Here is a 26,799-nt window from a genome sequence, read left to right as displayed (position 1 = left end):
CTTAATTTGATCGGTCCATCGTGTGGGGCACTTCCTCTCCCTCTCTTTTCCTCCAGACTACCGATCATAACTAGTCATTCCAGGCTATCCTCGTTGCCACGCGCAACGTGCCCAAAGAACTAGAGAATCCGTAGGGTACAGACATTAGCCAGAGTTAAGCCATCCAAGCGTAGTTCCTGAGCGTTTCAATTTGGGGTAAAAATTAAACACAAAAGCGTTTAAAATAAGGTACATAAAAAATGTACCTTTTTTTAAAAAAGATTTTGACCATGAGTTTTCAACCATGGTGTAATTTACGTTTAACGATTAGATCGAATACTTCGGCCCAGGGATTTTTTGTCGCTGATTTTCTTTATCCAGTAATCCTCAGTTTTAAAGATCGGATAGATCTGTCGGTTGCATTTTCATTTAAATATTTATTATCTTAAATACATTTAAATAGATTATTTTTAAATATATACATATAATGACTGTGAGTGAATTTCAGTGTAATACAAAGAAGTCCGGAGGTATGTAAAAAAAATTTTTTTTTTTAAATATTGTAAAATAATAAATTTTTAATTAAAGTTTTAGATAGGAATACCACTATTTCTTAAAATCTACTGTGACGCGTGTTTCGATGCATTCCGCGTCATTTTCAAACACCGATGATGCGGAATGCATCGAAACACGTGTCTCAGTAGATTTTAATAAATAGTGGTATTAACTAAGTAAAACTTTATTTATAAATGGATAGATTTTACCACAAAGTGACTGCCGAATCAATTAATGAAATTGTAAAATAATATTTAAAAAAAACTTATTTAATTTATTAACTTCATTTATACCAATATTTTATTAAAATTTTCGTCAGGTTTACTAACTTTTATTATTAGAATAGTTTCATTTTATTTAAATGATTCGGCAGTCACTTTATAATAATATCTAACAATTTTTAATTAAATTTTTACTTTACGTGTGACAATGGACTTAACGAAATAATGGTATTTACACAGAAAAACTTAAATTAATTAAAAAATATTTCTAATAGGTCGTAATGAGTCATGTTGTAAATATATTGAGTAATACAATATTGTAATGACTAGTTACCTCTCTAATAGAGTGAAATATTCGTATTTAGGGAGGGACGATAATTTGCAAACTGTATTTTAAGCAGAAATTATAATTTACGTTTATTAAGTTAAACAATAAGCAGATTTGAAATCATTATTTTTTTGATAAATCAACATAGATGAAGAAGAAGATGGAAATATGGGTTCACAGGTTCATCATAAAACTTATATTACTTGAATAAGACAAGCTACCGTAAAAATAAAAATATAGTTATAAAGTTTTACAAATATAGGAGAATTTATTTGTTTTATAAATATTGAATTTCTTGATCATATAAATCATATCTACATAATTCATTAAATGTTTCTTTTTCAGGAAATAAGCAGAATGACGTATTAAAAACAGAGGTGACAATTAGCAGCATAGTATTCAATTATGCATTCAATACTGCTTTAGTTTTTTTTTGTTTTGTGGCAGCTAAAATTGTATTTATGTGGTAAGAATTAGTTTATATTACTGTTAGCAAAAATATAAATGAAGGAAGAAATTAAGAAAATAAAATGAAATAAATTATGTCCTTATCGGAAACTAACATAAAGTGAGAGAAAAAAATTACATATATTAAAAAATGCATTTAATTTTGCACTCAATTTTTTTCAGGTATCTTTCGAGATCTTGGGGTATAACTGATGACTTTTTTCAAAGACAATGGGATAAATTGTTGGATACAATTGGTAAATTTTAAAATTGGTTAAAGTTAGAAAAACTTGTGACATATTCTTTACTTGGAGATAATATTGTCAAAATATGAAATTAAAAAACAAATAAGTATATTTTAAATACACCAGACGTAAACAAAATAAGACAAAAAGAGTTTAAAAATCTAAATTCAATTTGTGGTTTGTCCTTTTCTTGAAAATAACATCGTATTTTTTTTTTTAAACTCGCCATATCGCTCACTCCTTTCAACAACGTCATATATAAAAAAACTCGATTTTCAGGAGATCGTTTTTAAAGTTTAAAAATATAATGAAACGTATTAAAACAAATATCAAGCCACATATTGAACTTTTTACTGTGCAACAGATCTTTCTAGATAAAACCTGAATGTTTCTTCTGCATTTGAAAAATATTAAGTAAATTTAAATAAAAAAAAACAATACCTGTTCTTCAAAATACAAAAACAACACTTTCTGCCATGTAGCGGGTAAATATTAAGTTAAAAATATGCCTCTTTTGCAGAGATATAGTCCATTTTCTGGGCATTCGAAAACATGCACAACTGAAAATTGACGATTTTTGATATATGGCGTTGATGAAAGGAGTGAGCGATATGTTCAAAACTATTTATTTACGACTTCTTTACATTTCACAACGCTTCATGAAGATGAATTTTGTATAATACAAGGATACACTTGCGAAATGCAGTTATCATAATGAAAACTAACGATCCCAAAAAAGTTGCTGATCTTGATCAAATGTCAAAGGTCCATTTTTTAAGTGCCTCTTCAATCTATGGATTTTCAAGAGTATATTTTAATTTGATTTCAGGTGACAGCCCTGTCGATTTAATTTTGATTGCATCAAATGTGATTATGTTCGTTTCATTCTGGGTCATGGCTGGTATATTCGTTTTAATTGATTTTACAAACAAACCTTCTTTCTTAAGGAAATATAAAATACAGCCGAATCACAACGAGCCACCAGATTACTCAAAATTTATACAGGTACTTATTTGTTAAATAATTCAATCAACTTATAGAATAATTTTCATTTGCGCAATTTAAATCGATGTAATTAATGTTAGCAAAATGAGCGAAATGACGGTCGTCAGCCCTGTGAATACCCAAACCTCCATATTCTTCTTCATCTTTGATAAGACGTCAAAAAATAATATGAAAAATACTCCTATAATTGGAGATAATCCAGATTTGTGAACAAGTACTTGGACACACTCAAAATGTTATAGTTTTTTCCACATGAATTTTATTTGACCAGTAACTGGGTTTTGCAGTAACCGACATCATCAGACCAGTCTTTATTGTATAATGTAATGTGCATGTGCAAAATTAAGTTATTTTACATTGATGTAATGAAAATAAAATAAGCTTATAATACATTGATGTAATGTAAGCACAATGAGCTTTTCAACATAGTAGAGGCAGGATTCAGATAATAATTTACGCTTTTATTGAAATAAGTCCATATGACCTTTATTATTTTTTGATAGATATATAAAAACTTGCGTGTATTCGAATGCGACATTGTGTCAAAATTTCAAGGCAATCGGTGAATTACTTTAGAAGATTTAAAATTTTGAAGAAAAGTAACATGTTGCTTTATATATTATTTTTTGACATCTCATCAAAGATGAAGAAGAATATGGAAGTCTGAGCATTTACGGGGCTGACGACCGTCATAGGCTGGTTTAAGTGATCACTTTACACACGTGTAACATTCACCAATTCTACCCATTATTGACAACCACACTACTCAAATTCTTGGAAGTTCTATGTATATATATGAACTAATTTAGAAACCTTGTTCATGAATCACTAGAACTTCACTAGAGACATCTATTGGTGAGATGTAAAGAAGCTTTTTTATTAAGCAGAAACTCTTATATTAGTATGTGAGATCCGAATCCTGGATTATAATCACACACATGAGAAACGCCAGAAAATACCATTTTCATTTTTATTATTAAGCTTATAATTTGACCAGATAATTTATTTACAACATTTTGAGTGTGTCCAAATACTTGTTCACAAAGCTTGGTCACAAATACTTGGTTCACAATACTTGTTCACAAATACTTGGTCGTAAGCCCCGTAAATGCACAGACTTCCATATTCTTCTTCATCTTTAATGAGATGTCAAAAAATAATATGAAAATAACTCCTGTAATTGGAGATAATTCAGATTTTGTGAACAAGTATTTGGACACACTCAAAATGTTGTATACAAAATTTAAGACTAATATATTTGGATGTTTCATTTTTAGGCGGTCAAAGCAATTCTTTTGAACCAAGTTGTATCCATCGGCTACACAATTGTCTTATATATCTACCGTACAGTTTATCCAGATACACGGACTTTACCAACGTTTCAAACATTAATCTTTCACATTTTTATAAGTGTCAACATCCATGAGATGTTATTTTATTACGTTCACAGGTATTTATGTAATTTATTGATTTTTAACAATAATTAAAACGCACGAAAATCGGCATTATAAAACCTTCACTATTGATAATAATAATAAATAATAAAACCCGTATCCGCACCCCAATGGTGCATAGGGCACTGCGTCATATAAACACAGTGTTATCTATATCGTTAACACATGAAGGAAAGGTGATCAGCCCCCCGCTTCAGGTACCAGTTCAGGGTGATATTGAATAAATATTACAGTGAAAAAATCACTTATATTTATTTTACCCCCCTTGGGAATCGAACCCGGGACCTCCAGAACGGTAGCCGAGCGTGCTGACCACTACGGTGGCGGATAAAACTATATCAAATTTATCAAATTTTAAAAATAGCTTTTCTTATTCAAGAGAAATAAGTTTTAGCTAAGATTTTTTTTAAATTATAGGTGTCTCAGCTTGAGATGAAATATCTATTGTTCTATATAAATATCCTGAGCATCTCAGAGCTTACGACCTGGCATTTGGCTGGCTTAAGCATCACTTTATACACTTGTGTAACGTTTACCATTCTGGCATTATCGAACATCGATATTACATTAATTTTTAGAACGTGTATATGTGCAATATTCTTAGATTTCTTTCATATGTGGGTAGAATTTTCGATAAATTACTTCTAAATAAATTATTTATAACGTACTTCCACGTTTAATCCATGATAATAAAATGTATTATTGTATTCATATTTCATTGAAAAAAATACTTTAAAAATATCAATGGTAACAAAATTATGTAATAATTCACCTAGGCCTAGGCATAAAGCTTGCTCCATTATAGAACATAGGTGAGATTCATTCCGAATTATATAAGAAATGATAGACTTTCATCTAAAGTCGGGACACCGGATAAGATTCTTTTTCTGAAGAAGAATGATAAATTCCACAAAACGATAACTGTTAGCTTTTTAACACTCTCCTTATCAACTTATAAAATAAAACAACGTTGTTTTAACCACTTTTTATTGGTACACTTTTTCCAACCGGTTTCGGCAAGAACCTTGTCATCTTCAGGGTTTATGTACTAATTCTTAAACATTGAAATACTTATAGTTAAGGTATAGATTAGATTAAAAAGTGGTTAAACAAAGTTGTTTTATATTATAAAGTTTATAAAATGTGCCACAAAGTATCTGCGAAAAACATTCAAGTCTCCTTATCATTCAACGTTCACTTTTTGTAATACCCCTTTTATGAAAATGGTATTATACAAAGAGAAGATGAATGATAAGGAGTGTTGTATTACCATAGCACAAAGTTAAAAATGCTTTTAATATACAAAATATAGATTTTTTAAAATTAGTTAATTATATGCATTTTATCCTCATAGTGGGTGGTATCTGAAGAGGGTTTAGCAAAGTAGGTGTCATTTGTTCCTGCAAACCAATCCACAACATTAAGATCTTCACATGTATGTTTTTTTCAGGACGATGCATCACAAGAGCATATATAAATATATTCACAAGAAGCATCACGAGTGGACTGCTCCGATAGCCATTGTTACTATGTATTCCCACCCCGTAGAGCACCTTTTCGCCAATCTGATTCCACTCACTGCGGGTTACACCCTGCTCAACTCTCATCCCGTCACAGTTTGGATCTTCCACACCGTGTCGATGTTTGTAGCCGTAACAGATCACTGCGGATACCATATTCCTTTCATGCGGAGCCCAGAGTATCATGACTTTCACCATTTGAAGTAAGACATTATATCGTAGTCATACAGGAGAAAGTGACCAGTGCATTTCTTACAAAAATGTGATCGTTGACTATTTGATATCTTACTAGCCTAATATTGCCCTGAAAAAAATCTTAAGGATTTTAAACTTATATGTATAATATATTGACTTGTCAAAAATGACTAACTGCATTGATGTTTATTTTGTTGCCAAGCAAAAGTGACTTAAATGGCCTTCCCGAACATTTTACGTTTTGTTAGTTGGTCACTTTCTCCTGTACGACTACGATATTATAAACCTATAATTTTTTCAGCAATGATGAAATATGACAAGGAATGTAAATTCAATTTAATTCAATTCAATTTAATTCAATTCAATTCAATTCAATTACATTCAATTTATTTATTTAAATTAATATATACATAACAAACTTAAAACAATTTAAATCGTATACATTAAAAATACATTAAAATAATCAATGCAAGAATTATTGCTAAAGGTGTAGAAGAATCCCGCTTCGGAAAACTCCTTCAGACACATGGAACAGATCAATATCCAACATAGCGGTAGCTCTTCCTACAGGCATAACCATCGGCAGGTTGGTCCTGTGAATGTGAAACAATCTATGCCAACGCTGTCTTAGGTAACTATCGGGAACATACAAACCGATGTTCCGGATAATTTCTGGATTACCGATCATACCGCGCAACAATCGGTAAAGTGGTTTCTCCTGAGAAATAATCAACCATGATCTATACCAGTGGTCGGCAACCTACTACAAGTGGGTAATTAATAATAATAATAATAATAATAACTCTTTATACCAGCTTGACTGAGTGGTTGGTGCAATACTTAGTCAGCCATATATGTTTTACAACATTTTTTTTTACAATGAAATTAAAAATAATAAACAAATAAGAGAGTGAAATAAAAAATATATAATAATAATAATAAATTTGGAGAGATGTAGATGAACATTAGCTCGCTGGCAAACGCAGCACTGTGCTCCAGTGCCGCCACATTTCCAGCCCCCATCTGCGCTCCATAAGCCGCTTTATGATGAGGTTGGAGCTCTTCATCAGCCTCTCCCGGAAGCCTGCCACTCGGTGACTTAACAGGCCATCCCAATGTGGTAGGCGTAAATTACCCAGTACGACATTTTGAATTACCCACCAAATGCTATAAGATAATATTTAAGTAATAATATTTTTCAAATAAGTAATAATTTTTTTTATCACTAGTAAATAACTAAACGTCATTTTTTACACTGTTATCATTGAACGTGAAGTGAAAAATTGTAATTTTTTAAACATATTTTACCCACTTATCAAATGAAATTTTCGAAATCGAATTAATAAAAAAAGGTTGCCGACTTCTGATTTAAAACGTTCATAAAGTTTTCAGCAAGATTTTTAAGCCCATCGGGGTTGTAAAGAATATTAAGAAGTAAAGGGAGATTGTAGGTTTTTGCGCTGATTAAAATGAATCAATTTTGATTGATTTTATTGAGAAGATGACAGTTGGTAATATTTTTTTAAATTTTGTATTTTATATTAAGTTTTTTGTATTTTGTATAAACTAATTCTACTTAGAAACCTATACCCTTATACCCTGTACTATGCCTATTTATTTTGTATACCCACACACAGGCCATGCCTGTGTGGGATCTTTTTTTGTATTCATTTTAATTTTTTATTAATATTTTTTGTTTTTGAATTTATGTAATGCAAAAGAATTTAAAATAAAGAAAAAAAATATTCAAAATGATCTGTTTGATTTCAGATTCACCGGAGTGTACGGAAATTTGGGAATTTTTGACAAAATACACAAAACGGCTGAAAATTTCTTCCGTTCTAAAGCTGCCGAAAGGAATATCCTCCTATTAGGACTCACTCCTGCTCGGGAGCTTTTCCCAGATGATTGATTTTTCATAAGATATTAATTACAATGTTTTGATCAATGCATTTTTTAAATACTCAAACAATCCAACTGAATAAAAATGTGAATGTGTTTGTGTATACTATATTTCGAATACCTCGTTGCCCGGATAGCTGTTATATCAATTACTAAGTCATTATTTGTATTAATTACATATCTCTCAATTTGAGATGAAACTGTTTTTTTTTTATAAATGAAAGAAGATGGTCTGAGCATCGATCATTTTTATACGCTTGTGTAACGTTTACCATTCTGGTAATATTAATAATAAAATAACAAATATGTACAATATGTTTTTTTTATTATTATTTAAAATACAGTTCCACCAAGAAATGTCAGTACAAAACTTAAATTTTGTTAATGTTACTCCCGACATTTAGAAGAAATACTAGTAGTACCCAGCCACGCGTTCCTCTTTTTCAGATTGGTTGAATAGAAAAAGAAAGAAAGAGAATCCTAACTGGTGTTCAAAGGCTAAATTACGCATTCGTCTCAAAACCACAATTTCCTCAGTGTTCTGGACGACTTCTTCAGCCCAGTTGATGGCTATGTTTAAAGCTTTCGGGGCTTCAGAAGGTGGATTTTTTTGAGTCACGAAATCATTCGGATTATAGCGCGTTTCGGATAACGGAGCGTTCGGATTAGACAGCACTGTATTGGAACAACATTAAGGTTCCGATAGTATGGCGACAGCTGATGTGCTTCCTGATCGAAGAGTTGCCTGTCTTCCGTTCACTGTCTTAGGATAACAAAGCTCTAAAATATCACGCCATTCCCTGAATTTCCCCATACACTGTCCAGCAAAGCATTGAAAGTTATTCTTTCTGGACATTTCAACCGGTGAAGATCTCTTAGGTGTTCTGAGCTGTGTGAAAATTTTGGTGTTTCGTTTCATCAATCCTGAATGTCTAATAAAAAGGTAGAAAGGTATGTTTGTACATACATATAATAAAAAAAGTTATCCTTATTTTTTTTAAATGCATTTTTTACAATAAATAAAAGCGAATTATTAAATAAGGTATTAATTTTTTATATATTTCATAATTTTTAAACCGATATCCCAACCTTAAACTGCCAATCTGTGTTTTATTTCTACTTATGATATAGTATTTACACGATTCCACTAGATGGCGCTATGAATCGAATATCACAAAACTTCGAGTTATTTAATAGATTTATATTATAAAATCGTGCTCTCAATACAAAAAAACCTTTATAAAAAATATTATTAATATCATACAATACTTAAATTCACTCAAACTAAATTAATTTCTCAACAAAATTATATCAAATCATGGTTATCAACCCCTGCCTTGTTTTATATATAACATAACAATTTGTATAGCCTCCCACCAGTCTGATGATGTCGGTAACGACGAAACCCGGTCGCTGGTCAAATAAAAATAAAGTGGAAAAGCTAAAAATATTGGTTTTAATCTAATAATATATTCGAGTTATTTATCTTTTTTATAACTTAAAAAGTCGCCCGAATTTTTCTCTCCTTCGGACGCGTAAATTAACTATAGTAATTGGATCGTTAAAGCCATAGACTTAAGTTAACAAATAAGGGAAAATAAAAGGTAATTTATAGAATACTTATTTTTATGGAAAATTTGCATTATTCAAAATAACTTAACGCGTTCAAAGGGTTGAATGACCCTTATCCGCACCCAGTGGTGCATAGGGCACTGCACCAAATTGATGCAATGTTGAGTTGATCGTTTATTTTATGAAGACAAAGTGATCAGCCCTGCGCTTTAGATATCAGTCCAGGGAAATATTTAATAAATTTAATAAATATTTGAGTGAAAAACACGCATATATATTCGACCCCCTTTGGAATCGAACTCGGGACCTCCACCATAGTAGTTAAATACGCTAACCACTACACTATGAAGTGATGTTAGCCACAATAATATGGTTTTTGTTATTTTTGGTACTTAAATTCTAATCAGCTAAGTAATTGGCGATTGATTTATTTTAAAAATATTAAATATGGGTTTATTCTACAGTGTGACGATATTCTTTAACGTAACGAAAAACAATAAAAATAACGTATGTGTATATTAAGGTATCTCGGTCATTGTTAAGTTTTTTAATCGGTAATCAATTAAAGGTGACATAAAAACTACTTAAATAATCGAAAAATATTTTGTAATTTGTTAAATAAGCAATGTTACGATAATTTCTTTACGATAACTATTCTCATATTCAATGAATAATAATATTAAAAGAAAGACGGCAATATTCACTAAAAAATCGACAGTGAATGTGAAAAATATAGTTCACTTAATTACAATTTTAACTTTGTCACGAGTTTGTGTATCCTTTTCTCCATTCAAAAAATAAACAGAATGAAAAATAAAAAAAATAAATGAAGTTAGGATAATATAATAAGATAGTTGTTTTATCGTTAGATGCGTATGTAAAGTAGTTGAATCCATTATTAATTATTATTTATTGCGCCACCGATAAAAATAACATTCCTTGGTACTCGGTAGTAAAATTAAACATAGCAAATTACTTTGACATTAGTGATCTTGCGCGGTTTAAAGGCATTAATAATTATTATTTTAATAACCATATATTAATGCTTACATTAATGCAATTATATATTTATATATATATATATATATATATATATATATATATATATATATATATATATATATATATATATATATATATATATATATGTGTGTGTGTGTGTGTGTGTATGTGTGTGTACATATATATATTTGTGTATGTATATATGGTAGCCAAATAAACAAAGGTCACTGGCCCTAAACGTCGAATTAAGCGTTTGAATGCCCTTCTATACCAAAGGCCCTTAAGAGCTTATATTCGAGCCTGCCCAAAATACATAAACCTACTAGTATACCTCTTAACAAACACTTTTGTTTCCACAGTTCAGTGATTTTTCAGGTGGTTCGCAATGATATTTTAAAAGACTAAAATATGAAAATATTGAATTCTAAAAATACAAAAGGGTATGCAAATATACCATACTCGACGGAACAAATACTCAAGAATACAAGGTATTGTTAAGGTAAAAAAAACAATCGAATATATATCGACACGGACCCTAAGTTCACAAGTTTTCTTGACCTTATATTATTATTAGGTTTACAGAACAAAGGCAACCAGAGTTTATGCTCAAGTACCTACATATCTTACATTTTAAACACGGATAAAATACACACTTACTCATATCCAGAAATATTTTCAATATTTGACCTTGTAACAAGAACTCCGGATAAAAGATAAGAGTCCAATTATCCTCCCCTGCTGCGAGTGTTCTTGCCTAGAATTTTCACTCATGAATTACATAAAATTACAGTAATTTCAAACATAAAGAGTAAATCCACGCACGAGTAGGCATTGGCTATGAAACTTAAAAAGTTGAAGCCTTAGTAGGGTCATGATAAGCGGTGTTGCATAAGCCGTAGCTTGATTTCAGAGTCACTTGGACGTTAGGTAATTAAAAAAAAATCCTCCCCTGCTTTCCACTGTCATCCAATTAAAGCTATCAATAAGTTCGTAAATTCACCGTAGCTCTGTAACGCATGTGCTTACAATCAACTTACATGTAAACGCAGCCCAGTTTATTACGCTTGGTGAAATTCAAAAGAGAAAAAGTAGAATGTGCGTCAAAACGATGTATGGTAGATGTTCGAATGGTGATATAAGGAAAGAATGCAAGGCTGAACGAGATAAGCATTAAAGATAAAGTTAAAAAAGGTGTGTTGAGATGGTTTAGGCGTGTGAATCGAATGAGTGAAGAAAGATAAGTAGAAATTTAGGGAATTTTTTTAGACTTTCTCTATGCTTTTGTTCATCCTAAAATCGTTTTGTTGTTATTTGACAAGTGGTTTTGTTTTTAAAAAATGTATACCAATATTAAAAGAAAATATATCGTTTTACTACACTGTGAACTGTTATCGACCGCCTAAGTATAGATTCCTCGATTCCATATAGAAATGAAAGTGTTAACTACGTGTAGATAACTTTAACATCACATCTGTTCGTTAATATAAATATTATATATATATATATATATATATATATATATATATATATATATATATATATATATATATATATATATATATATATATATATATATATATATATATATATATATATATATATATATATATATATATATATATATATATATATATATATATATATATATATATATATATATATATATATATATTCGATAGTAAACAAGAACGTTTCTCTTTTTTGGTCATATTAATTATTGACAATAAATAGGATAGACTATCAGTGTGAAAATACCAAATTCAATTAAAGTAAACCTCAAGAAGTGACGTTTCATTTCTCTTTTCATTGATTGATTCGGCAGTCACTTTGTAGTCACATTTATCCAGTTTCAATTGCATCATCGGTTTAGTTAACTGCCCCGTTGGATCTTATTGCTTAGGGTCGTGAATGGTGTTTTTGTGAACAGGAATTTTTCGATGATATTTTCGCTCGTTATAGCCGAGAAGCAGCTCGTTATAACCGTGAATAAATGTATGGAAAAATTCAAACTGTCTACGAATGTTTCTTCGTTATATCCGATATCTCGCTATATCTGTGATCGTAATAACCGAGTTCGACTGTAGTAAATATTTGACGTAAAATAGTTTAATGGAAATTTATGGTTATTGAATATTAAATCACCCTGAAATTATTTGAATAAATTTATATGTTTACCAATATACGACATTAGACAAGTAGAAGTGTTATTTCTACAATAATACTACATAATTTGGCACGTTTTTTTGTGTGTATTTTTTCTTGATGAATTTCGCACGTCTCTGTAACACAAGCTGTTAATAATGAGAGACAATATGCCGGAACCTTTTTCGTAAGATGTACGATTTAAAAGTAAAATTCAAAACTCACTGAATTACTTTTAACAATTATTTAACCATGTTTATTTATTTGAATAGCACACTAAGTCAATAACGCAGACACATAGAGGCAAAGAAGTCAGTATGTAAATGTACATGTTTTATTAACCAGGTAGGTAATCGATAAAAATAAACCTGACAAAAAGTTACCTATTAAAAAATAGCCCAGCTAAGTTTCAATTGGTAAATACCACTTTTTTAAGTCTTTTGTGGTATGTGTTTTGATGCATTCTGTTAATTTCAAATACCGCGGTACACCGTTGAGGTATTTGAAAATGACGCGAAATGCATCAAAATTCGTGTCAATACTCGAGAAGAAACAGTGGTATTTACCAAGTAAAACCTAAATTAAAAATGAATAGATATCGCTTACTCCTTTCAACAACGTCTTCTTCTTCTTCTTCTTTTAGGACTAGGTCCTGTCATTCTCGGGTCGCTCCTGGGAGGTGGAAGACCAGCTATCCTTCCATCGTTTAGGTGGTCTTCTTGGGGGTCTGATCCCGCTTATGGTGCTGTCCGCTGCCATCCTCACCACTCGATCCGAACTCGCTCTTCTCACATGATCTTTCCAGAAACGTCTTCTTTCTCTTCCCCATCGCACAACATCTTCAACATTGCAGATTTTTCTTATATCTGAGTTTCTAACTCTGTCATTATATGATGTCATATATCATATGTCATATGTCAACAACGTCATAAATGAAAATTGTCAATTTTTAGTTGTGCGTGTTTTCGGAATTCCCAGAAAATGTACCATATCCCAGCAAAAGCGGCATATTTTTAACTTAATATTTTCCCCCTACGGGGCAGAGAGTGTTGTTTTTGCATTTTTAAGAAAAGGTATTGTTTAATTATTTTTTTTAAATAAAATAAATATTATTCAAATGGAGAAAAAACATTCAGGTTTTACCTAAAAAGATATGTTGCACAGTAAAAAGTTCAATAAGTGGCTTGATATTTATTTTTAATATATTTGATTGTATTTTTAAACTTTAAAAACAATCTCCTGAAAAATCAAGTTTTTTGATATATGACGTTGTTGAAAGGAGTAAGCGATGTGTAAAGCGATTACTTAAACCAGCCTATGACGGTCGTAAGCCCTTGACGTTGTTGAAAGGAGTGGGCGAGATGTATAATACTTTACATTTTTGTGTCTGGAATGGATATAGTATTCATCTCTGAAGATGACAAAATGCTTTTCAAAACTGGTTAGAAAAAAATAACTAAAAATATATGTGGTTAAAAACAAAGTTTGAGTTTTATTTTATAAATTAATAAAAATGTGGCACAACGTATCAGCAAAATACACTAAAGAAATTAAAAAATAAATAATATAACGATAATGTCATTGTTTTTTGGAAAAGATCATGATCCAAGATGATTTTTAAACTAGGAAATATTAATATGATATAATAGGCACATTATTACACGTGATTATCACTTAATTTCTTTAACGAACTTTGAAATATGTACATAATAAAATTCGGAAGGTCGATTGATCGAATAAATATACCGGTTTTTAGCATTTCCTTAGTTCTAATACATAATTCCACGATCATTAGACAACTTTAATTTAAAATAATCTGCATAATCAAATAAATATAGCACTCAATGAAATCTATTTATTTTTATTTTAGCATATTGATGCTAAAAGACCTTTAAATGAGCGTGCATCAAACCGATTACATTTCAAAGATGGCATAAACAAATTTCTATGTAAATAAAAGTGAAAATGTTCGTTTTTGCAAATTTTCTAAAAAATCATAACTTACTAACCATAACGCCACTTCCCCACAGGGGCAGGCAGAGAGAGTAGAACGCCGAACCAATGTGTTTTTGCAAACCGCTCACTCCTTTCAAGAACGTCATAAATAAAAAAAAAGATTTTTCAGGAGAACGTTTTTAAAGTTTAAAAACATAATACAATTTATTAAAAATAAACATCAAGCCACTAACCTAACTTATTACTGTGCAACAGATCTTTTAGGTAAAACCTGAGGGTATTTCTCTCCATTTGAAAAATATTTAGTATATTTGAAAAAAACAATTAAACAATACCTTTTCTTCAAAATGCAAAAACAACACTTTCTGCCCTGTAGCGGGTAAATATTATTATATTACTATGACGGGTTTTACCTGTCAGATATATTATTATGATTTTTTGACAGCCTTTTTTACCGCAATGGCAGCGCCATCTGTCGAACCTAATAACAACCCACGCGATATTAAACATTTCTCATGGCGGACAGCGTATTTCTTGACTCTGCTGTGTGCGCCCAAGTATTTGATATACTTAATTTTGTCAAGATTTCCTCTGCTTCTATTTCCAACTTCATTGGCTTTAATTTGTTTTACTGTTCTTTCTTTATTTGTTTTCACATGTCTGAAGCATCCACACACACCCATATTAATTTTATCGATAATGCTTATCTCAGCCTCGTATTATTTCCTTATCTTATTTTTTTTAGTTTATAAGATAATAAGTATAATATAATACAATATTATTATTAAAAATAAGTAACAGGTTTATTTATCTAAATAAATAATTTTGCTTGTCATTTGCGAGTACGTATCTTAGATCTTAAAAATGATTTTCCTCGAATTTTTTATCATGGAACTGTCAATGAAAAAATATGAAAAATTGATGATCATTGTGTTCGGATTATATCAGTGGTGGTAAACATTACGTGAATATGATTTAAATAATTATTTTTCGGTATACAAGATACGTATATCGGCAAAAAAACGAAGAATTTCAGTGATAACAGAAAAAAAATACATAAAATTTTGTATTTTTATTATACAATTAGTATATCAAAGTGACTAATTTATATCCTCCTTTGGACTTTGGGTTCAGAGGTGGGTGTAGAGCGCAGGAGGTTAGGTTAGATTAGGTTATATCTTTCATCTCTATCACGTAACGAAATGTGTCTAATAAACGTGACGCGTCCTTGAAATTTCGCTCTCAATTTTTGTCCAATCGTCGATATCCGATCGCCAGCTAAAATGTTTGTTCGTAGTATTTCAATGTCCGCCTCCGTAGTGTAATGGTCAGCACGCTCGGCTACCGTTCTGGAGGACCCGGGTTCGATTCCCAGGGGGGGTAAGAATAAATATGAGGGATTTTTTCACTGTAATATTTATTCAATATTACCCTGGACTGGTACTTGAAGCGGAGGGCTGATCACCTTTCCTTCATGTGTAAACGATCAAGATAACACTGCGTTTATATGACGCAGTGCCCTATGCACCATTGGGGTGCGGGTAAGGGTTTAAAAAAAAAATTCAAAAATACTACGCAGTAGAGTTGTGACTAATTGGTAACTGATACTTTTCGGTTATTCAGACCGGTCTGATGATGTCCGTAACGACGAAACCCGGTCGCTGGTCAAATAAAAATAAAGTGGAAAAGCTAAAAATATTGGTTTTAATCTAATAATATATTGTCGTGTTTATATTAATAAACACAAGTGTGGTCTATTTTTTTTATTTTTTTTTTATTTATTGACTTGGCTTTTAATTTTTAGAACTCCATTTTAATTTATGTATTAATTTTAAATCAAACACAGATTTTTTGAGTCTACTAAGTTTTATTTTATTAACAAAAAACACATAAAAATTATATTGTGACAATTGTTTCGCCTTGTTAGGGCATTATCAAACGAATAGACATTCAAAATTAATACATAAACAAGTGTGGTCTCTTACAAGTGTTTAATTTTATATTTAAATTAAATAATTTTGTGGAATAACAATTCCACAAAGTTAATGCCGAATCAATAAATAACATGGATTGGGTTTCCTGATTGTATTTCTATTATGTTGCGTATAAAAAATAACAACTGCTAATATCGTAATGTTATAATCATATTACAGCTATTCTTTAAAAATATTTTATTGGTACAATCTAATTGGTACTATCTATTTGTCCGCCTTCGTAATGTAATGGCCAGTACCCTGGGCTACCGTACTGGAGGTCCCGGGTTCGATTCCCAGGGGGGGATCAAATAAATACAAGTGATTTTTCACAACAGTATTTATTCAATATTACCCTGGACTAGCCCCTGAAGCGGAGGGCTAATCATCTTTCCTTCATGTGTTAATTAATGATCAAGATAACACTGCGATGATGCAGTGCCCTATGCACCATCGGGTGCGGATAAGGGTTAAAAAAACTATCTAGTACAATTGATACATATTGACTCAATTGTGTTTCGCAGCGTTAAATTTATTTTGTTGTAGATTCTCGGAATAAGTAATTAACAATGATTAAGGAAACACTTGTTTTTATACCACTTGAGTTTTATTATAGACTACTAGTTTCGGAAGCTAAACTTCCATTGGCAGGTCTGAATAACAACTAGTTATTATTATATTATTTTTTGACATCTCATTAAAGATGAAGAAGAATATGGAAGTCTGGGCATTTACGGGGCTGACGACCGTCATAGGTTGGTTTAAGTGATCACTTTACACACGTGTAACATTCACCAATTCTACCCATTATTGACAACCACACTACTCAAATTCTTGGAAGTTCTATATATATGAACCAATTTAGAAACCTTGTTCTTGAATCACTAGAACTTCACTAGAGACATCTATCGGTGAGATGTAAAGAAGCTTTTTACTTAAACTCTTATATTAGTATGTGGGGTTCGAATCCTGGATTATAATCACACACATGAGAAACGCCAGAAAATACCATTTTCATTTTTATTATTTAAGCTTATAATTTGACCAGATAATTCATTTACAACATTTTGAGTGTGTCCAAATACTTGTTCACAAAATCTGGATTATCTCCAATTACAGGAGTTCTTTTTTTTTAAAATGATAACAACTCCTGTAATTGGAGATAATCCAGATTTTGTGAACAGGTATTTGGACAATCTCAAAATGTTGTAAATTTATCTCATTATTGAATTCGAATGTTGAATTGAATCCACCTTGTGTTATTTTCTACTGGTTTATATAAATTAATTAGGTAAACTGTACTATCTGATGATGTTTAAATAAATAAAAAACTGATTTTAGCGTTTTTTCCGCTGATCCAACATTTCCATTGGGCATTATCTAAGGTCGATATATTGTTAAAATTATTTTTGATGTAATTTATTGCGAATAGTGCAATAAGGAAGGAATGCAAAGCTGAGATAGGCATTATCGATAAAATTAAGAAAGGTGTGTTGAGATGGTTTGGACATGTAGAACGAATGGTGAGGAAAGAACGGTAAAACAAATTTATGAGGCGAATGTTAGCGGGAAAAGAAGCAGAGGAAGACCGAGAAAAACATGGCACGATCAGGTATGCCAAATACTTGAAAGTGGTCAGGTTAGGAGTCGTAACAATCGGCGGGTATGTATGAGGAGATGCATGAACGTGGAAGAGGCGAAGAATGTTTGCAAGGACAGAGTGGTGTGGCGCTCTATTCTCTCTGCCTACCCCTGCGGGGAAGCGGCGTGATGGTTAGTTAGTTAGTTATTTATTGAATAGTAAACCGACAGTTTTAACGACGCTGTTTGAAGGTTATATTTTCATAGCTGATTTCGTATAAAATATCACAAATTAGTACCAATAGAATATGACCTGATCTGTCCTGACCTATCAATCTGATGTAAAATGCTTCAGGGCTTGAATCACCTTTACAGCTTCAAACGACCTTCTGTTGAACGATGCAGATATCGTCGTGCCCTACGTAAAGTATTCTAACTTAATTTTTATCAATTTTGAGATATTTGGTATACGTTATCAACAGACCTTCAAATATAAATAAACAAAAAAACATATAAAATAAAAACGCTTAGTTTTCAGGCGTATAAAACGCTATCTACATCGAATTTTCGAAATGAACTGAACTCCTAAAACGCTTTCTACCTAATTTTGACAAAGCATAAAGTTTTAAAACGATTTAATACATTATTTTTTCGTGTTTTTTAAAATGTATAATACTTAATTAAAATTTCAGATGAAACAGTTAATTAAGAAAAAAAGATAACGTTGAAAAAATCTTCCAAGCTCTCTCCTGTAAAGTAACAGATTTGCAGATAGGGTACTTTACGTAGGGGCCTTCGATATATGAAACCAATAGTTTGAAGACCATCTTGATAAAATAATAAATTAAAAATTAAGCTTTTACGTTTTTTTTTTTAAATTGGGTTTAAAGTGATTTTATGTCCATATTTAATTTTTTTTTTAAAACATGCTCTACCCAATCCTGCGTAAGTACTATGGCTCAGTCTTATTTAATTAAATAAAGAATAGAAAGCACACGTGTTTAATTTCACCATGCTCGTAAAGCAATGAAAATATTTCAAAACCTATGAATCAACAATGCAATCGAAAACATTGGAAATGCTTAATGACAGCACCTCTCAAGTAGCACGCTGTCCGCCACTAGCAATGTTAAGTATTGGCAATACTGTATTGCGTGTTTTTTATTATTATTATTTTCAACAGATGGCATTAAAAGGCAATAAAATATTCTGATTAAAAAAAAAAAAACTTGTCATAGATATAAAAATATGTGCGTATTCAACTGCAACGTTGTCAAAATTTCAAAGCAGTTGGTTATTCTTTTGCGAGATTTAAGATTTTAAACCTTGTGTGCCGGGTTGTGGTACCGTGGTTAGTGTCGCGGACTCTTAAGTAAGAGTTTCTCGGTACGAACCCACTTTACCACAATTTGATACCTATTTCTAATAATGAGCAGCTTAGGCTCACAGAAATAGTATGAAATTGAAATATTTGTGTAAATAATAAAAACACAAATATATCTCTTTTATTTAAAAAAAAAATACATACGAACATCTTTTTCATATTTTTTTGACATCTCATCAAAGAAGAAGAAGAATATGGAAGATTGGGCATTTACGGGGCTGACGACCGTCATAGGCTGATTTAAGTGATCACTTTACTCACGTGTAACGCCAATACTACCATATTCTTCTTCATCTTTGACGAAATGTCAAAAAATTATATGAAAAAAACGCCTTTAATTAGAGATAATCCAGATTTGTGAACAAGTATTTGGACACACTCAAAATGTTGTGAATATTTTTTATTTATTTATATATTGTAGATAAAGGCCAAATTATGATTTTTCGATATAGGAAGCGCCTGGTGAACTCGTAAAAACAGTTAAAACGAAATAGCGCCGTAATACGAATCAATTTGAATTGATTATTAAAATTAGTGTCATTTGCATATTGTTAAGTCAACGACTTAAAAATTGGTTTATAAAATTAGTTTTTTATTAAACTAGGTTGTGTGCGGGCGTAAGCAAACGGTTACTTGTTACTTTCATTTTACGAGCAATGACAAAGCGAAAAATCCTCGCGAAACGTGTTGTCATAAAGGAGCCAAATTTGATGTAAATTTCACCAGAAACTTGTTTGCGTTGAGTCAATAGCCAATAACCTATTTTTACGGTCTTCTTGATGACGTCACATTGCATCAGGGCTGCGCATATTGTGTTGAGGATTACATACGATTTTTTCACAGGCTATTAAAAAAGTAACTAAGTATAAAACAACATTTTGAGCGTGTCCAAATACAACAAATCAGGATTATATCCAATTATAGGAGTTATTGCGAGTTTAATTCAAGAACAATGTTTCAAAATTGTTTTACATATATATTTATATATATATATGTGTATATATATATATATATATATATATATATATATATATATATATATATATATATATAAATATATATATATATATATATATATATATATATATGTATATATTTATAAATATATATATATATATATATATATATATATATATATATATATACATATATATATATATATATATATATATATATATATATATATATATATATATATATATATATATATATACATATATTTATATATCTATATATTTATATATATATATATATATATATATATATATATATATATATATATATATATATATATATATATATATATATATATATATATATATATATATATATATATATATATATATATATATATATATATATATATATATATATATATATATATATATATATATATATATATATATATATATATATATATATATATTAAAAATATATAACGTATTAAAAATCTATATCAAGCCACTTATTGAACTTTTTACTGTTTTTTCTGCATTTGAAAAATATTTAGTAAATTTAAAAAAATAATTAAACAATACCTTTTTCTCAAAATGCAAAAACAATACTTTCTACCCTGTAGAGATGTAGTACATTTTCTAGGCATTCCGAAAACATGCACAACTGAAAATTGACGATTTTTTATTTCATTTTATTTTATTGACGTTCTTGAAAGGAGTGAGCGACATACCCGCCGATTATACCGACTCCTGACCACTATCAAGTACATATTTGAAATACTCCATCATGCCAAATTTTCTTAGGCATGATATGGTATTTTGGACATTTCGAGAATTTTGGCATTAAACCCGTCATTAAATATATATTTTTTTATTTATGACATTTTTTTTGATCCTAAATAAAGTAATGTATTATTAATCCGGTGTCCGGTTTCTCATTCCTAGTCATCTGAAAACCCTGCATTTTAACTATTTCTTTTGATGGTTCCGGAAGATAAAAAAATCTTATTTAGTATACATTATGCAACCGGGTGTCCCAAACCGCGAAATAAACATTTTTTTCTTCCTTTCTCATCTGAATAGTTATACAATTTTTATCACTTTCATTCGCATGTATTTCATAAGATTTGACACTGTTTAATTAACTAGTGGTTTATTTAATTTAAATTTAAATTTATTTCGGAAAAAGTGAATAAAAGTTATTAACATCATTGATAACAGAATAAAATATTTCACGAGCAGTTCCATAATTGGATATTAAAAATTCAGTGTACATTTAAATGAATTTTTAAAAAACTTACCATTACCCTCATCATACTTTTGCTAACTACCCATCATGCCGCTTCCAAACTGAGAAAGGCAATTAATAAAATGATTACACACTTCTTCTTCTTCTTCATCTTGGTGTAGGCGTTGTACTGTGTTTTTAAGAGGGATTAGCCTGCTGAGATGTCGATTTCCAGCTGTTGATCCATCTCTTTTATGTGTATATATATATACATATATATATATATATATATATATATATATATATATATATATATATATATATATATATATATATATATATATATATTTATATTTATATATATATATATATATATATATATATAAATATATATATATATATATATATATATATATATATATATATATAACGTGGTAATATTTTTCTTTTGTAAATTGGGTATAAATAATATGTAAAGTGGGTGTATAATAATAAAATAAACAATGTGTTGCTTTGTAATTAAAGTTTATTCTTAATTTATCTTTATAATAATTTTTATATCTATCTATCTATCTATCTATCTGATTCTGACAGTTAATAATATTATCGGAAGTCTTTTGTTTTATTCTGAGCGACGCATGCGGCATCTGGTGGTAGAACTGTTTTATGTAGGTACTTTTTGTAAGTACTTAATAAAATGTATAGGTAGGTACCTAGGTATTTTATTACATCTCCCCCCTTGGGGATGAAAATTCATAGTAAAATTTTCATTCGTCCTCCGTAACATCTTCTTGTAGTGAAGGGACTGGTATAAGCTTAGTGATATGATAAAGTTTTTTTTTTTTTCTTTCTTTCTTTTTTCCTTCTTTTTTTTTCTTTTTTTTTCTTTCTTGTTTTTTTTTTCTTTCTTTTTTTTCCGTTCTTTTTTTCCTTTCTTTTTTTTTTTTTTTTTTTCTTCTTGACCCTTTTAAAGTAGACACAGTTTTTTTTCAATCCATTTGTTTTTATCTTTTGAATTCCTTCATTTTTATTCTGACTTCTTAAAGTATATTCTAATCTAACCAAATTTACAACTTTTAATTGTTCATCTGCATTTTCATTCGAGTTTAATACTGGATTCCTACTTAGACAATCTACTTCTAAATTCTTCTTTCCTGGAGAATATTTTATTTTATATTTCGTAGAAGTTTTTTCTACTTTATTTTTATTTTCATTTTTCAAGCACTGTTTCTGTGTTATTTGTATGTCTTTATTTTTATTCTGATCTTTTAAATTATCTTCTAATTTAACCAAATTTACAACTTTTAATTGTTCATCTGCATTTTCATTCGATTTTAATACTGGATTCCTGCTTAGACAATCTACTTCTAAATTCTTCTTTCCTGGAGTATATTTTATTTTATCTTTCGTAGAAGTTTTTTCTACTTTATTTTTATTTTTCAAGCACTGTTTCTGTGTTATTTGTATGTCTTCATTTTTATTCTTATCTTTTGAAATATCTTCTAATTTAACCAAATTTACAACTTTTAATTGTTCATTTGCATTTTCCTTCGATTCTAATACTGGATTCCTGCTCACACAATCTGCTTTGAAATTCTTCTTTTCTGGAGTATATTTTATTTTATATTTTGTAGAAATTTTTTTCACATGATTTTTATTTTTATGTTTATCACTAGTTCTTAAATTTCCACGTCTTCTTTGATTATCTTCTAATCGTTTTCTTTGATCATCTTCTAATTTTTCTCTCTCACTCCGAACATATTGTAGTAATTGTTTTAATACATCTAATGTTTCATAATTCATTTCCAATTAACATAATTGTCGTTTTATAACGTGGTAATATTTTTCTTTTGTAAATTGGGTATAAATAATATGTAAAGTGGGTGTATAATAATAAAATAAACAATGTGTTGCTTTGTAATTAAAGTTTATTCTTAATTTATCTTTATAATAATTTTTATATCTATCTATCTATCTATCTATCTGATTCTGACAGTTAATAATATTATCGGAAGTCTTTTGTTTTATTCTGAGCGACGCATGCGGCATCTGGTGGTAGAACTGTTTTATGTAGGTACTTTTTGTAAGTACTTAATAAAATGTATAGGTAGGTACCTAGGTATTTTATTACATATATATATATATATATATATATATATATATATATATATATGTACATATTTATATATATATATATATATATATATATATATATATATATATATATATATATATATATATATATATATATTATGTGTATATTTGAATGATTTTTTTTTCTTCAAAATTCACATCCAAGACAGAAGGCAGAAGTCTGCTTATCAAGGGGGTTATGATGATCTTGTCTATTAAGTATACATTGGGGACTGCATCAATCCTGTTGTAGCTCTAAAAGTCTCGTTCATAGAGTTTCCCATGACCTGCCAAAATCTTCACGATCAATGGAGCTCAATCAATTTCATTAACGTTTCCAAACCAGAGTAGGGAGCCAAACAGAAAAATTTCCAGTACGCGTTATTTTATGGCTCATTTTCCATATTGACATTTTGTAGTTTTTCCACAGCTCTGAGGTGAGGTATTGAGTTAGTTGAATGAATAACTTATGAAGCACAAGGTATAAAGTACAAGATATAAAGTTTATATTGGGGTCACGCATCTGTGTTTGAAGTGGGTTCCACACACCTAATAAAATACTGTTAAACATTGTTCAAAAATCCTTGGAAAAGTAAATATTCAAAATAATAATAAAGCCTTTTCAAAAGAGCACTCTGTCAAAAATACTATACCTATTTTGAAAGAACATTAAACATTAAGCCGCGTATAACCCTTTCACTACTAGTGTTTTAACTGTAGAAAAATGGCATCATGTTTTGTAGGTCCATGTTTCAAGATCACAATATTTTTAATGTATCCGAATCTTTGTTTACAAATCCGGGTTTGTCGAATTAGGAGTTATTCTTACTGAAATATCAACAAGATAAATAAAAACATTCAATATTATTAATATTAAAATTTATTTTAAAAAAGAAATGAAACTTCATGTACGACGATTAGATAATCGATAATGGGACGAAAATAGAGAGTGAAGTTTCACGGGCACATCATGTTTATAAGGCACATTTCGTTACATGAGAAAGAAGGATATAACGTAGAGAGAAGGAGAAAGAGAGCTTTATATTCTGACCTCACACGTGAGTGGAGCAAAAGTAGTAGTAGCGCGTTGTAGATGTATACATCAGACGCTATATATGAACAGTGAGGTATCACACGTTGCGTAAGTAATATTTATGTTTGTTTTCAAAAACTACTAATCAATAACAAAATCTGGCAGCACAATAGATGCAATTTTTTCTCGTTTTCTTGAAAATATTGAATCAAGAAAATGAATGTTATTTTTAATCATCTCAAACCAATTATATCAGTATTACCAATTGAAGCGCCAACCAATGAGAGTATTAAAAAAACATAATTTTTTTATAAATATTTTATATTGTTGTATTTCTTTTGAGATTCTCTCTTTCTCTCTTCCCTTCTCTGTCTCTCACATTAAATTTTTTTTTCAACATTTTGAGTGTGTTCAAATATTTATTCACAAATCTGGATTATCTGCAATTATATGAGTTATTTTTCATATTATTTTTGACAACTTAACATTGATGAAGACAAAAATGGAAATCTGGGCATTTACGGGGCTGGTTTAAGTGATCACTTTACACAGTGTAACATTCACTAATTCTACCCATGATTAATAACCACACTACTTGCAAGTTCTACATATGTGATCCAATTTCGAAACATTGTGCTTAAATCACTAGATTTTCACTAGAGACATCTATTGATGAGATGAAAAAAATATATAAACTAAATCTCTCTTATTCTTTATTTTTTCAGAGTTTTTTCGTGTACATACTTGTATGTATTTGAAGAATGGCGCTGGTAATAAGAGGATGAAAGTGATGAAATACATAATTCTAGTACTTTTGACATGCGTGTAATATTATCAGCACAGGTAGGTACCCAACTTCTAATTGTTTACATTAATCCTTTATCAATTTGAAAAGAAATACGATTATGATTAAAGTATCTACCTACTTCAGACTATTTTATATTTTTCGTAGTATATTGAATAATTATCACAAAATAATAACATTTATAGTAATTTCTGTGATAGTTTATCTACGTCTTTAATTACGATTTGAATACAGATATCATTGTAATAAATAATCACATTTAAAATAGGATCATAAAAATGTTACGAATAAATGTTTTTATACAAACGGTTAAAATATATATATATATATATATATATATATATATATATATATATATATATATATATATATATATATATATATATATATATATATATATATATATATATATATATAGAGCTTCCAAGAATTTGAATGGTGTAGTTGTCAATCGTGGGAAGAATTGGTGAATGTTACACGTGTGCAAAGTGATCACCTAAACCAGCCTATGACGGTCGTAAGCCCCGAAAATGCCCAGACTTTCATATTGTTCTTCATCTTTGTTAAGGTTTCAAAACTCGCAAATTGACTATTGAATTGAAATTATAAAAAAAGGATCCTTGAACTCTACATTCGATCAAGTCAGCATCTCACTAAGACTTTTGTTTGGTATTTAACAATAATCTAAGTAATAATCTTAACACATTCATCCTATGTCTCACACACTCACACACGAACTCACGAAGAAAACGAATACATATCTACATATACAAGGGCTGTCCAAACCCATCCAGAATAAGGGGCAATCCAAATATCTAAATACATTGGTGGGCCACAGGTACAAATCACTTAAAAATACAGTGATTTAACTAACTAAGCATCACACCGCTTTCCCGAAGGGATAGGCAGAGAGAATAGAACGACACACCAATCTGTCTTTGCAAACAATTTTTGCTTCTTTTATGTATTAATTTTTATATCAAAAATAGATTGGCTGAGTCTACTAAGTTATATTTTATTTTTTAAAAAAAACACATAAAAATTAATATCGTGTCAATTGTTTCGCCTAGTAATGGCATTTTCAAACGAAACAATTGTCACAATATGAATTTTTAAGTGTTTTTTAATAAAATACAACTTGGTAGACTAAAAAAATCTGTGTTTGATTTAAAAATTAAAACAT

At 29.7% G+C, this 26,799-nt stretch overlaps 1 protein-coding gene across 1 annotated transcript; it reads left to right on the top strand.

Annotated features, from left to right (window-relative positions):
• Window positions 1-290: 290 nt before the first annotated feature.
• On the top strand, window positions 291-7,947 carry LOC148308398 (fatty acid hydroxylase domain-containing protein 2-like). The gene is made up of 7 exons (XM_088261722.1): window positions 291-509; window positions 1,429-1,549; window positions 1,714-1,787; window positions 2,605-2,780; window positions 4,058-4,230; window positions 5,685-5,957; window positions 7,720-7,947. The coding sequence occupies exons 1-7, from the start codon at window positions 467-469 to the stop codon at window positions 7,859-7,861; spliced, it is 1,002 nt and encodes a 333-aa protein (XP_088117848.1). The 5' UTR covers window positions 291-466; the 3' UTR covers window positions 7,862-7,947.
• Window positions 7,948-26,799: the final 18,852 nt, after the last annotated feature.

Source organism: Brachycentrus maculatus, unplaced genomic scaffold (assembly GCF_059751285.1).
Source record: "Brachycentrus maculatus isolate JH-2025_06_01 unplaced genomic scaffold, ASM5975128v1 h1tg000166l, whole genome shotgun sequence".
Taxonomy (NCBI): Eukaryota; Metazoa; Arthropoda; class Insecta; order Trichoptera; family Brachycentridae; genus Brachycentrus; species Brachycentrus maculatus.
This window is presented reverse-complemented; position numbering and strand designations above follow the sequence as displayed.